General features: G+C 34.8%; 1 protein-coding gene across 4 annotated transcripts in view; it reads left to right on the top strand.

The window, feature by feature from the left end:
- Positions 1-13,621, top strand: part of MYOF (myoferlin) — a 72,993-nt gene extending 59,372 nt beyond the window's left edge. For 2 of the 4 annotated variants that reach the window (XM_030029719.2, XM_041127205.1), the window contains 16 exons: positions 1,206-1,217; positions 2,565-2,663; positions 3,323-3,448; positions 4,224-4,379; positions 4,493-4,584; positions 5,937-6,107; positions 6,643-6,791; positions 7,017-7,156; positions 8,124-8,212; positions 8,298-8,393; positions 9,016-9,157; positions 9,474-9,573; positions 10,440-10,633; positions 11,669-11,778; positions 12,122-12,269; positions 12,740-13,621. In XM_030029719.2, coding sequence (XP_029885579.1) covers positions 1,206-1,217; positions 2,565-2,663; positions 3,323-3,448; positions 4,224-4,379; positions 4,493-4,584; positions 5,937-6,107; positions 6,643-6,791; positions 7,017-7,156; positions 8,124-8,212; positions 8,298-8,393; positions 9,016-9,157; positions 9,474-9,573; positions 10,440-10,633; positions 11,669-11,778; positions 12,122-12,269; positions 12,740-12,775 — 1,860 coding nt within the window. In that variant the 3' untranslated portion in view covers positions 12,776-13,621. Of the gene's footprint in view, positions 1-1,205; positions 1,218-2,564; positions 2,664-3,322; positions 3,449-4,223; positions 4,380-4,492; positions 4,585-5,936; positions 6,108-6,642; positions 6,792-7,016; positions 7,157-8,123; positions 8,213-8,297; positions 8,394-9,015; positions 9,158-9,473; positions 9,574-10,439; positions 10,634-11,668; positions 11,779-12,121; positions 12,270-12,739 lie in introns of those variants that run through there. The other 2 variants (XM_041127206.1, XM_041127207.1) reach the window with 2 other exon arrangements.
- Positions 13,622-14,122: the final 501 nt, after the last annotated feature.

Below are 14,122 nucleotides of genomic sequence, written 5' to 3'. Positions count from 1 at the left end.
ATGATACGATTTCTGAGAATAAATCACTCCAATTGCCTTTAGAAAATCTGACAGTCCCATGCAAATCTGAAAAAATTATGCTGTATTTCTGATTTGAAGTTAGACAAGACTACTAAAATACAGTAGACCTGAACATCCCAGCAAGATAATTACTTACAGCATAGAAATGGGAGTAAATGAGTATGATATACCAGAGTGATGTCCTGACCTATTGATGCATTTGGCTTGTATTCATAAAATGTTTTGCATATTTCTTCCGCTTTGCACAAAAATTTATGGAATATGCCTTTAAATTAGAACACAAGATATGATCTATAAACACTAGCAAAAATCACACTTGCTAATCATGGCTTCTAAGTGGGATGCATGAAGGCCTATCTCTAATGGACTATCGGGTCATAATTAACGTATCTGTGATTTAACAGGTGAAGCATTTTGGATTATGCAGATTGTTATTACACTTACACAGATAAATCTATAGACACATATACTGGTTGCTACTGAACTTTATAATTCTTCATATTTTTTTCCAGACTCCTGAAAATCCACAGCCTGTAAACAATTGAAAAATGATCGTAGAAGGAAAAGGGAAAAGGCTGTTGAGCATTAGCAAATTGTTTTATAAAGGAGTAAATATTTGAAAAGGGCAAAAAATCACTTGAATTTTATGTATGTGAAATCTGTTTGGAAAAGAATCTCTGGAATAGATTCAGTTTTGTAAGTGCTCTTAAAAACCTCTTTCATCTGAAATGAATCAGATCCAGTGCTCTCTGCAACCACAGATGAAAGCAGGGAATGATGCTACTGTGGAAATCAATAAATAGAATCTGGAGTGTAACACTGCAATAAGAAAACCCAAGTTTCTCTCAGTTTTGCTTTGTTATGTGAAGAACAAAGCACAGGGTGATAATGTGTTACAGGCCTGAAAGCTTGCTTTTTAAAACTTTTATATGTATGCTCCAGTTTAATATCTAGGACATACTGATAGCAGCAGGAAAAAAAAAAAAAAAAAGTTACACACATGGTATCTGAATATTCTTGAAAAGTATTTATAAATTATTGGTGTTAGTAACTTACTTTACATACATACTATATACAAAACCCAAAACTTTTAAAGCCTATTTAACTGTATAAAATTCTACAAATCACACCCTTATCATTGTTTTTATTTTGCTCTTTTTTTATGAATTGATCCTCATGAGCAGCTTACGGAAAAGGTAATGTATACTACTTTTAAAAATCTACACATTGCTTTCTTGTAAATGAGCTCTCCAATTGAAAATCAGTATATCAATAATGCCTCCTAAATTAGCATTTTAAGCATGTGGATGAGAACGGTAATCTCTGAAAATGTTTGACATAAAACCTACAATCAACTTGTAAAATGGTAAATTTAGGAAAAATATGCAAGACTGAAATAATAACCCCTAGATATTAAAAAAAAAAAAACAAAACAAAAAACCAACAAAAAACCAGCCTGACATTTAATGATCTGTATAATATTTTAAGACTCCCTTTAAATCCAAACAATCTTAAAGATTTTTCCAAATTTACACAGTGAATGAATACTATTCATTCTTTTCATTCACACTGAATGACTACTATTCATTACCAACTGAAGTATGTTTTCAGGGGCAAATAATTATATTATGCAATCCCTATGGATAAATACAGAAAATAGCACTTTGTTGAACAAAGTGATTATCAGACTTAAATAAATAAAAATATAAAAAACCCCACTGAAATACTGTCTTAGTGGAATGTATAGATTGCTAGCATCTAGGGTTTCATGAGGCTCACTGAAGTATTATTTTTAAGAGGGCAAGACTCACTGCTGTTTCTTTTCAACTGCATTTGGTAAACATTAAGGTAGAACTCCCAACTGCAAGATTCTGTCATGAGACAGACAATCTCCCCTGGTTTTAATGGAATGATGTATGGTTGAAGCAGTTATAGGTCTGTCCCAGTGTTATTATATGGCGGCGGTTTTGAAATAAATGGGAATGGTGAAAGCAAACTATTATCCCTCAGGAAAGAGTTTTCAACATGTTCGCTGTAGTTTTTACAGTCATGCAATTCCTGTAATGAAAATACCATGTATGATGGTGTTTTTCCTTAACAGCTGGAATAATGACTGCACCGGCTAAGTGTACATTCAATTCCTCTGACTTAAATAATCTAGAACTTAGGCAGCTAGGCTGTGCTGCACTGCCAGAAGATGGAGGAGAGAAATATACACACCTCCAGAAGTCAGTCCTTTGAGATAGGTATCTAGATACCAGTAATTAACTGCTTGCTTAGAGATGGCTGGCTGTTGACTATCAATGCAGCTGGATTATAGACTAGATACCTAAACCTGGGTAAGAGAAATTCTGTCTTTTTAGCCTTAATATTTACATTCTAATTCTCTTTCAGATAAACATTTAGTATTATTAAACTGATAATAAGTTTTAGAGTATACTATCTTTTAGTATGCTTAATTGTTCATTGTTTCTGCTGTATAGCATGATACGAAAGAGGCATTATCTCCCAATAAAAGACTTTTTTATTTGCTTTTCTTTAAGGAGGAAGAAATTGTTGATTGGTGGAGTAAATTTTACGCTTCAGTAGGAGAACATGAAAAATGTGGACAGTATATTAAAAAAGGATATGACACTTTAAAGGTATTGCTCAGGATAAAATAAATTAGCATAGCTTAATGTTTATAGGCCCAAAACCTGGTCAGAGCTGTGCCCTTTGTTTTTTTAAATGCTCTTCAAAATTTAACTGTGCATGATTGCCTGTAAAGGGCCATTACTAATTCATGTGGTGAAATGAAGGTTTTAAGAAGGTATCTTTGCTTCTTTTCTACTTAACTACATTTATTAAGAGATGTATTAAGAGTTTAATCTAATCTTCAGTCAAATGGAATTTTACCCTTGACTTCTTTGGGTACCAGGCAGATCCTAAATAAACATACACATTGAGAAAGTATGAACACAGAGGATCAGTACTTTTACTGTCTGTTGGTTAGAAGTTGAAGCCAGACCACTTTCATTTCTCATCTAATACACATAACAAAGAAAGTAAAGATAAGCTTGTGAAATGCTATTTACGCTGTTTTTAACAAGGCTTAAATGAAGCTTGATAGCATGTTCTCCAAACATTGCATTTGCTTCCACTTCGATGTAAAAATAAAAATAGTTCCAAATGCTTTGGTTCCTTAAGATATTTCATCAAACATACAATACGCTTTGCAGTGCCACAATGGTGGAGCTGATATCTTATGATAATTTCTAAACTGCACTTTTTTCATTTTCCATTTTTATTTTCTTGTTTTAAGGTGTACGACTGTGAATTGGAAAAAGTACCTGAATTTAATAGCTTAACAGACTTCTGTGATACATTTAAACTATACAGAGGCAAATCTGAGGACAGTGATGATCCATCAGTGGTTGGGGAATTCAAGGTAAATTTCAAATAATGGGCAACAATGAAATGCTAGATGCAGTCTTTTGTATGTAAGTGGTTACCATTTAAGTAAGTCTACATGCAAACTTTTCAGCTTAAATATGGATGCATGCGTTAATAGGGGCAACAGATGGTCGTAACTACTTAGGTACAGGCCCTTCTTTTTCAAGGAAGGTACAGCTACCCATTGCTCACACTAAATGTGATGCATGTTAGTTTAAAAGAAATATCATCCCTGCTAATGGGATCTTCCCTGGTACCTGTGGAACAAAACCTTCCCTGATAACCTCTTGAATAGGGCTTAACTTTCACCTGCAGATGTTTTGAGTGAAGTACATTTTTAGAATGAATTTGGAAAAGGTATTTTGTACTATTTCTGTGACTCTATGACTTTTAAAAATCAAAATAATGTTAACGTTTTAAAAAAACAAAACAAAACAAAAAACCAAACATTAAATTATGCTTTTGGAGAGGGAAACAAATATGAAGTATGTGTTATGTATTCTCAGCTGGAGCAAACTCAGTAATTGTGTTGAAATCAAAAGAGCTGTATTGATTTAAATCAGCTAAGGATATAACCTTGCCTTTGTAGTAAGTCTTATCCAAAACCCACTAAAGTAAAACAAAAGACTTCTAAGTGACTGTGGATCAGGCTATAATTTTGCTATTCCTATATAAAACAGTGTGTATGTGTAGGATAAATAAGAAAAAACAAACCTAGCAGAGTGAATTTTCTACATTTATCTTGACTGAGTCTTTATATTATTTTTTAGGGGTCCTTTAAAATCTATGCATTACCTGATGATCCTACTATTCCAGCTCCTCCTCGCCAGTTCCGTGAGCTACCAGACAGTGGGCCTCAGGAGTGTATTGTGCGAATTTATATTGTTCGAGCTTTGCAGCTTCAACCCCAGGATAATAATGGGCTGGTGAGACTTTTTGCTTTTGGAATATCTGTGAGCTAACTCTGCTGTAGTATATTTTAAATAAAGTTAGTCTTGATAACTATTTCTTAACAATATTTTTTTCTTATTTTAAATAGTGTGATCCTTATATAAAAATATCCTTAAGTAAAAAAGTAATTGAAGACAGAGATAATTATGTACCTAATACTCTCAACCCAATTTTTGGCAGGTAACAAACTTTTTTGTATTTTCTATTTATTATGTTTTAGAATGTTTTCCTATTTTTTAAGATAAACCGTTATTTGAAATATTCAGTGTTCTATTCATAGTTATATACTGACAGTTAACTGTGAGTGAAGTTGCATAAGGCATTTCCCTTTCAATTCACTGGACAACACAGGTGTTCGGCTAGTCTGTAGATTTTCTGTATCACATGGTTAAATTGTACAAAGTCAAACAATGCATATATCTTAAAACCGTCGTGTCTTATGCATACAAGAATAACAATATGCTTATAGAATATGGAAAAAGTTTTAACTCTGAAAACTACTTGGATGACACGATGGGTAATCAGCTTAACATATATTCCCAGTACACTGGTCTTTCCTTCAAAGGCTAATGATATCTTTGAAATATATAAATAGAAAAATAATAATTAGGAATGGAGAGGTTGCATCATCTTTATAATTACTAATAAAATTCTGGGTCTGGTTTGGTGTCCAGTGTTAGAAAAGGATTTTGATAAATTAGAAAGTTAGGAGAGGAGGACTAGAAGGATCATAAAGAGTTTGGAAAGCATACTTTGCAGTGATGTGCTGCAGGATTTCAATTGTTCAGATTATGCAAAGAAATAGACAGCAAAGAGACTTGATTACAGGTAAAAGTACCTTCAAAATACCAAGTTTTCCCAGAATGATTCTGGAAGTCAAAGTTTAAAAGTTAGACTAGAAATAAAACAAAAAAATCAAAAGATGCAGAGAATAATTAACCATGGAATATTTTACCTCAAGGGTAATGGATTCAGCAGCAGTAGAAACCATCAGGCTGCTTATCTGGAAAGTAAATTCAGAGAATTAATTTGAGAAAACTCTACAGTCTGTTTTGTGTAGGACAACTAGATGACAGAATAATCCCTTCTAGTCACAGAAGCTAAAAATTTGGACCATATCTTTTAAGGCTCCAACTGTGTTTGTATTGTGGTAAAAAAAATTAAAAATTTCTAATCATACAGAAACTATGGATTGAACAACCATCCTTTTTACGGAGTGGCTGGCAGAGCCACACTAATTTCTTTCTCAGTCCCAATTCAAGCTGCTGCACAGAACACATCTAAGTAATACATTGCGCAGAAAGGAAGGATATACTATCCATAGTAGTACGAATGGAATTATTAGTAAGCACAAATAGAAATTGGAGCACAAGTGGTAACTACTGCTAGATTTATCAGCACTGAAAGCATCCCTTTAGTATCTTGTAAAGGTTATTGATCAAAAATAAAGTAAAAAGTGGTTTTTTTAAGTTCAAAAATAAAAAGTATTGCTCAAAAGAGCAATAGCGTTAAGTGGACATTTTTATGTTTAGAATGTATGAACTCAGCTGCTTCTTGCCTCAAGAAAAGGATCTGAAGATTTCAGTCTATGACTATGACACATTGACTCGTGATGAAAAAGTGGGTGAAACTATAATTGATCTCGAGAACAGATTCCTTTCTCGTTATGGATCTCACTGTGGCATCCCACAGCAGTATTGCATGTAAGTCATTTTGTCTATTGAAAAATGTTATCTGTAAGATCTAGTACCCAGTCTCTAAAAAATCTGGGCTTCCTGCATCTTAATTATATGGTTAAACAACAATGCTATGGCTTCTCATGGGTGTTTGTTGTGCTCACTCTATCATCTGAATTCCAAGTTAAGCTGCAAAGTCCTCGGAAGAGCCTTGACTGAAAACCATGATGTCAAACATTTTAATATTCTCTTTATATGGTAATGTGTGTTATTTCTATTCAGAGAACACACACTTAATAGAATTTTCTGACCTACTCGTGGAAATAAATATGAAAACATCTGTAAGCGTAAATTATTTTGATATGTAAAGAAAAAAGTACTCTGTCTTGGAAGGTAATTCAGCTGCTACAAAATTGTCACTGTATCAAACTGAAGTGGCCTCAATCTAGGCAGTTACAGCGCTGCCCTTTCTGAATTAGTTTAATAAATATATGTTACATGACATGTAAATGCCCTGAACGCTGAATAATTTTAGGATGTGTTTCTTTTGCTTTCCTAAAAGTTCAGGTGTGAACACCTGGCGTGATCAACTAAAACCAACTCAGTTATTGCAAAATGTAGCCAGGTTTAAAGGCTATGCTCCTCCTGTCCTCTCTGAGAATGGCAGAAAGATTAACTACGGGGGACGAGACTATACTTTGGAGGAAGCTGGTGAGCTTGTTAATTTATTTTATATTTCTGTCTTAAATTCATATTGATACAAATATAAAACTTCTCAGTTATTTGTGGAAAATTAGAAAAAAAATCTTTGATTTTTTTAATGTTGAGCACAGTTTTCCACTAAATTTTAAATATCTGGTTTTAAATTTTTTTTAAAGTTCAAATGCAAACTCTAGTTCATGAGGCCCTGTACTTTTTCCATTTCTTTTATTTCAGAAGCTAACAAAATTTTGCATCAGCATCTTGGTCCAGGTGAAGAACGGCTAGCCCTTCATATCCTCAGAACCCAGGGTTTGGTACCCGAACATGTGGAGACAAGGACCTTATACAGCACCTTCCAGCCCAACATCTCCCAGGTACTATGAACCAGTTTACTTCTGGTTTCTTGAATGCAGAAATGGAGCATTCCTGCATTTATATCGACACAGTGGTATCGCTCAGGGGCAAGAGGGCTACAAATTAATATTACTTGGCTGAGAAACTAAAGCAGGTTAATCTAGAAACGTAACAAAATGCAGTTACGTTTTGCCATTAAGGCCCCCAAATGACACCTTAAACACTGACAGAGTGGAAATCGGGAAAGATTTATTTATTACTTTGTTACTGAAATAAACTGGAATATGTGTTTAATACCTCACCAACAATAAAGGAGGCAGCCTGGCTCAAGAGGTTCCTGTCTAAATTCAACAAATGAGACCAAACTTGTCATTTCTCTACAAGGTCCAGAGGTGCTAGTTTAAACACGAAGTCTTATATTGGACCTCTCTGTTAAGAGAGGAACAATGGCTAACATTTGTTCTCTAGCATTTACTAACTCACCAGTGGTTGTTTTTTAAAGAAAGTTTCTGCAGCAACCAGAAAACTTACCTGCAAAATAAAAAGGCCTGCATTTGAAATAGAATATAAAATCTGCAGTGGTTGCCTTACTTCAGAGTCTACTTAAGGGGACTGATCATCTGCATTGGGTAGGCCATCAGATGCAAACTATCAGCCACATGTATGACACTGTATTTAATACCACCTCTGATAGAACAGAAACTTGGACTTAAAGAATGAGAACTATTTAGGCACCTAACTTGCACTGAATTCAGTAGGAATTAACATCCCGACCATCTTCTGAATTCTTGGCATTGTTAATTTGAAGCTTATAGGAATTGGGCTTGCTCCTATCTGAAGTCTGTAGAAGTTCTGACATTGATAACATGTGAGCTGTGCTCTGTGGCTAAAATTAGTACTAAGCATGTCAATAAGCAGTTCCATGGAATTACCATGACAAATCTGTATGCAACAAACAACCCTCATCCATCTTCTCCACTGCTACAGGGAAAGCTCCAGATGTGGGTTGATGTTTTCCCCAAAAGTCTAGGACCACCAGGCCCTCCCTTCAACATCACTCCCCGAAAAGCCAAGAAGTGAGTATCCATATATACTATGCATTATCTGGCAGCCCTGACAAAGGCAATTCAATTCTCTTTCCCCAAACATCTTCTCTCTTAGGTATATCTTGCGCGTGATTGTCTGGAACACCAAAGATGTCCTTCTGGATGAAAAGAGCATCACAGGGGAAGAAATGAGTGACATTTACGTGAAGGGGTAGGAGCACCTTGTCATGTAACTCTTAAAAATGAATGACGTTCAGAATGTCCTGGGAAGGCCTAGATCATGGGTTCCAAAGATGATTTGGTTCAGCCAGGTCAATGCACGCTACAGCCTCTGAAATAGTGCTAACCTCAGAGAAGTACAGAAGTATTATGAGACAAAGCATGACCAGTTAATGTGCAGTGAAAGATCCTAGAACTTCATCTCTTGAGATGGGAAGCAACTGAAAAGACAGTGAGTTAGCTTTGGTGCTGCATAACCTGGATTCTTACTTTTTACATTTCCTAGTCTTAATGTAAAAAATTCAATAGAAATCAGAGAAATATACTACTAGGCTAGTGATCCACTTTCTTCTAAAAAAGAAATAAAAAAGCCCTGCCAGCAACTCACACTGATTGATACAGTACTGGTCTTAGCCGATCAGAAATTCAGTTCAGATGTTGCTATTTACAGTGCCAAATTGGAACCAAACTGAGAAAGGGTGTGAAAGACTCTCCAGCCCTCTGTGAGCAACTCTTACAGCTTGTTTGCAATCACTTAATGACATGGTTACAGTACAAACAAGAACCAGTGTAGTCCCACTGCAAACACCAGACACATCTCTCTCTGTTTTCAGATGGATGCCTGGTAATGAAGAAAATAAGCAGAAAACTGATGTTCACTACCGATCATTGGATGGTGAAGGGAACTTTAATTGGAGATTTGTTTTTCCTTTTGACTATCTCCCAGCAGAGCAACTCTGTGCAGTTTCCAAAAAGGTAAGTATTTCTAAAGATTTCAATACTTAGAATACAGATTGTAATTAGTCTGATCATTTTGTACCTACATATTGAAGGAGACAGTCTGGCTCCATTCTGCATGCTTTTCTCAAACTGCTATTGTGAACAGATTCAATTTTGCCTTTGAGCCAGGAACAACAGACTGGCACCTATAGGATCTCCTTTTAGCAAGGGCAAGATTAGATCCTTAGTACTTCCACCAACCCCAGAATTCACAAGTACTAACAGACCAGAGCTTTGAATTTTCATAAGTAGTTTTAAAAAGGTGCTTGGGTTTTGCTTTTTAAAATTTTAGGAACATTTTTGGAGTCTTGACAAGACAGAATTCAGAATACCACCCAAACTCATCATTCAAATATGGGATAATGACAAGTTCTCCTTGGATGACTATCTGGGTAAGACTTCTAAGAAAAGAATTATTGTTGTCTCAAAGTAAGAGATAAAAATAAACAATTTTAAATTATCGCATAAGGATTGTGTTTACAAAGTGAGCCACTGAGCATGCAAATACACTCCTGCTTTCCCACACAGTACAGAGTTACTTGTGCTCATGAGTGAATGAGTGAGTATTCACTCAGTAAAGGCCTACTTGCAGGTAAACCAAGATACTTTTCATTCAGGTAAGCCCTATCACAAAGTGCATGAAATGATAATGTGCATGAAAAAACTTACTTTGCTTCTTTCTTTAAGTAAAATTACTTAAAACAAGAGTACTTCAATTCTAAGTAAGAGTATTTACACAAGGCTCTAATTTAGGTTAAGCACCATTATTATTTGTACTTCACACCATTATTAATCCCTACTTTTTGTAGAGATAATGCTCTGCAGAAGATTCTCTGCCCTGTATTAAGACAGCTCCAAAGTCTTTAGCAAATTATTTATAACCATCATTAAAGTTAGCTAAATCATGCATTTAACTATCAGAAATTACATGTGTATTACATTGCTGTATTTGGTTATCTTTTGTTTAGGTGTGTGGGGAAAAAAACCTCTATTAAAAATCAAGTGATCTTGCATTAAAAAAAGGGGAGTAGAGCTTGCTAAGTCCAGTTTATCAACACCAGCAAGATGGGCTTAAACACAGCCTGATGTGTCCTACTTCCCTGCCTCACAACATCCTTAGACAAACAAGAATGTAATGTGTATGTTGATTTTTTTTTTCCTGTATAACATGTTTAGAGATAGGAAAGGTTGATGTTGAACCACTATGCTGTATGGTTGGTTGTGTCATGCAGTGTTTTTTTTTTTACCCATCTCCTAGGCTTTGTGGAACTTGATTTACATAAAACAATCATTCCAGCAAAAGTTCCAGAGAAGTGCAATATAGACATGATTCCAGAATACAAGGCAGACAGTTCTCAGAAGGCTCCCAGGACCGCCTCTCTCTTTGAACAGAAATCCATGAAAGGATGGTGGCCATGTTATGTTGAAAAGGATGGCTCCCGTATTTTAGCGGTATGATTATTACCTCATTAAAAAGTACTTAAAACATGCTCATCTTGCTTTTCAAATTATGAAGAAAGACTGTAAAGAGTCCCCCACTTAGCTGTTAGCTTTCAGTGGATAGATAGAGGAGGAATAAATAGAACATTCCATGCACAAGTTCAGGAATTTTGCTCCATCAACAATTTTTTTGTTTTAAAGTATGAGTTTAATACTTACTTTTGTTTATTTTGTTTTTAACTCTGTTTAACTTGAAGGACTCTGGTGCCAGGTTGAGTCATGTTATCTCACCAAAGCAGCCAATAGAGTTATTGAGTGAATGCATTTATCACGTTATTGCTGAGGAGAAACACGAGACATCCTAAATGCATTAAAGACTAAACAAAGAAGTTTAAATCCAAAGCATTGTTGTACACAGCAAATATAATTTATATACTGAGAACCCAGACTAGTTTTGTGATTATGAGGGCAATCAGAAGACCTAAAGTATTTTAACATGTCCTATGAAGAATATAAATGCATATTTATCATTTGCTAGAATATTAAGCCGTTCAAGTGTGTCTGTGTCTTCTTTCTAATATTATTGCCTTTAAACTTTATTACTGGAATTTAATAAATGAAGAAAAATATTCAGAAACATCCATCAGCCACAGCAGTATAAAAAATGAGATGCTTAGTCATTTGGAAAAGATGCAGTCCTTGGGTTGTTCTTGAAAGAAAAGAAGAATTGTTTTTGTTTTGCTCCTGAAAGAAGAACTGGTTTTGTTTTGCTAAATCAGAAAAAAACAATGTATAGATTAAAAATAGAACTACAAATGAATTAGCAGAACCATTTTATGTACTATGATTTTTTTTTCTATTTGTCATTCTCTGATACTGTGTTGTGACACTGTCATAATGCAGAAATAAGTGTATTTTGAGAAGGAAATGGAAAACAGACAGATGCACAAAATGAGCTGATCCCAAACTCTGCTGTGTAAGTACCAAGCAAGTACAATTAGTGCTGTTTCAATAAGGTGCTTGTCTCATGCCACATGTTTTCTGAAGGGTAAAGTTGAAATGACGTTGGAAGTTGTCAATGAAAAAGAAGCTGAGGAAAGGCCAGCTGGTAAAGGAAGAGATGAACCCAACATGAACCCCAAACTAGATCTACCAAAGTAAGATATTTTTCTCTCACTAGCTTCAGAAATATATAGTATCTGCTACTATGATGTTCTTGACAAAATCCGCATGTGCTGAAGGATCTATTAGACATCAATTATCCTTTGCAAAACTTCATTTATAAAAGCCCGTCCTGTTTCCATCTGCAAGCATTAGGATAAAATGCAAGGTGGTTTCAGTATTAATGGCACACGTTTACTGAAACTGCTATCTTATATTACAAAACTACCTGTGTTTTCTTCAACCTCCAAACCAGAGTGTTTTAATGTGTTATACTCTCATGCTTAAGTATTCCCTGTTTTTATAATATGAGTAATATTTGTTTCTTTCAAAATGCAGCCGACCAGATACTTCCTTCCTTTGGTTTACAAATCCCTGCAAGACAATGAAATTTATTGTGTGGCGCAGGTTTAAATGGCTCTTTATAGGCCTTATCATCTTGCTGATTTTACTCTTGTTTGTAGCAGTACTCCTCTATTCATTGCCGGTAAGAATTTTTAATTGTTACTGTTCTTCAGCTGTGGTATGAAGCTAGCTTGTAAGTAAGTCATCAAGAGGAGTGTATCACTCCTTACTCTGAAAAGAGATTCTATCAACTCAGTTTTAGCAGGGAGATAGGGATTATATCCTTATAGCCATAAACAATTTCAACTGATTTTTATTGAGAAACAATTAAAATTTATGTTAAAACTAACCTATTAACTAACAATGGAGCAAATGAGTGCCTTAGTGTTAATAATGCACACAAAAATAGTTAATAGATGGTCTAGAGTCTGGATTTCAGTCTACTTTAATCTGAAATATCTTACTCGTTTTTACTGTATTTTAACTGAAATCACCATACCCTGAATACATTCTGATCCATTTTAATACCTTAAATGTCTTTTACAAAACTACACTGAAGTATTTTGTGTACATCTTTTTACCTCTACTGTTTCTTCCTTCCTCCCCCAACAGAACTATTTGTCAATGAAGATCGTGAAACCAATTTAAAGAAGAGTTTTTTACCTCATCTTTTCAAATAGTAATGAGGTTTCGCCTCAGGCTGTGGACCAAATCCAGCAAGGCTCTCCATCCTCTTTATCTGCTAGTATTTGGAACTGTAAAATAGATAAGTAAGAAGTTAACCAAGGTTAGCCAAGGTTCAAGAGGTCATGACAGGTGTTTTTAAAAAACAAAGGATAAACTCCCTCATGTTTCATGTACATTTTTTTACTTCAGTAGTATCTACACATGGTAAAGTTCTGACTTACTTGCTTTTAAACTAGATTTTTCGTAAAAATCACTCAGGAGGCTGCCTGCTATTGCTGTCTCTGTTTTTTAATGGATACTTCCTTTTAAGAATTCCTTTCTATTGGGCACACTTTGAAACTTTGCATTTTAACTTAATGAAAAAGAAGCACTACTTATGATTATGTATACGAAAGAAACCTCCCAGTGCAATCAAAGAAGGGTCAGACATTGGTTCTAGAAATGTTGTCAGCATCATGCTGCTTAAAATTCTTAGTTACTGCACTGTAGACTTGATAATGCTATATATGTATCTTGACAACAACTGCATGCACGTAGAAATAAATAATATACTGTTTACTTAGTATAATTTACAAATGTTTAAATAAACTTATCCATAAGTAAGATGCAAGTTTCCAGTTTTCTTCATCTATTGCAAAACTACAATGCATTAGGGTATTGTATAGTGTCTGTCAGAGGTAATGCCACAAATCTGGAGTTTAAGGTATTTTACTGTTATCTTTACAGTAAAGAATAAGGAAACACTTCTGCATAAAGTTCTAATTAATTTCTTCGTTAATCAGGAAATTAATAAAGAAATGAAATTTGTTTAATAGTTTCACTATACTCCTTATATCTAGAGATTATCTTGAATGAAAACATAAGAGGATACACAACCCAGATTCAACCCTTGTTTGAAATCTGATCTGCACATGCTCAGTCTCCTGTCCCTAGGCACAGTAATATATAATCTGCACTAAAAATCAGGTTATAGTCTGGTATTCCACCACACTTTTATGGAGGGCCAAAGCAGAAGCATCTCTCTGAACATTCTGTGGTGCTTGAAACATAGGAAATCTGCAGCAGAACCTGAAATAAGCATTTTATGATTGTCACGCTCTTGACTGGATAAAGGCTTCAGCTGTCTTTAAAAAGATGACAAAAAGAACTGCAAGAATGAATTAGTCTTGAAAAATCTCTGTCATTGTATTTAGTGGAATACTTAATGCTTTCTTATAACACAGCACTGTAAAATAAGCATGCACTTGTCAGGCAAAATAAGTAAATTATACTGACTTAATTCTGTTGAACAAGCTAGAGTAAAAGTAC

Source organism: Aquila chrysaetos, chromosome 11, assembly GCF_900496995.4.
Source record: "Aquila chrysaetos chrysaetos chromosome 11, bAquChr1.4, whole genome shotgun sequence".
Classification (NCBI taxonomy): Eukaryota; Metazoa; Chordata; class Aves; order Accipitriformes; family Accipitridae; genus Aquila; species Aquila chrysaetos.
The sequence above is the reverse complement of the archived record's forward strand: the minus strand, read 5'-3'. Positions and strand labels throughout refer to the sequence as shown.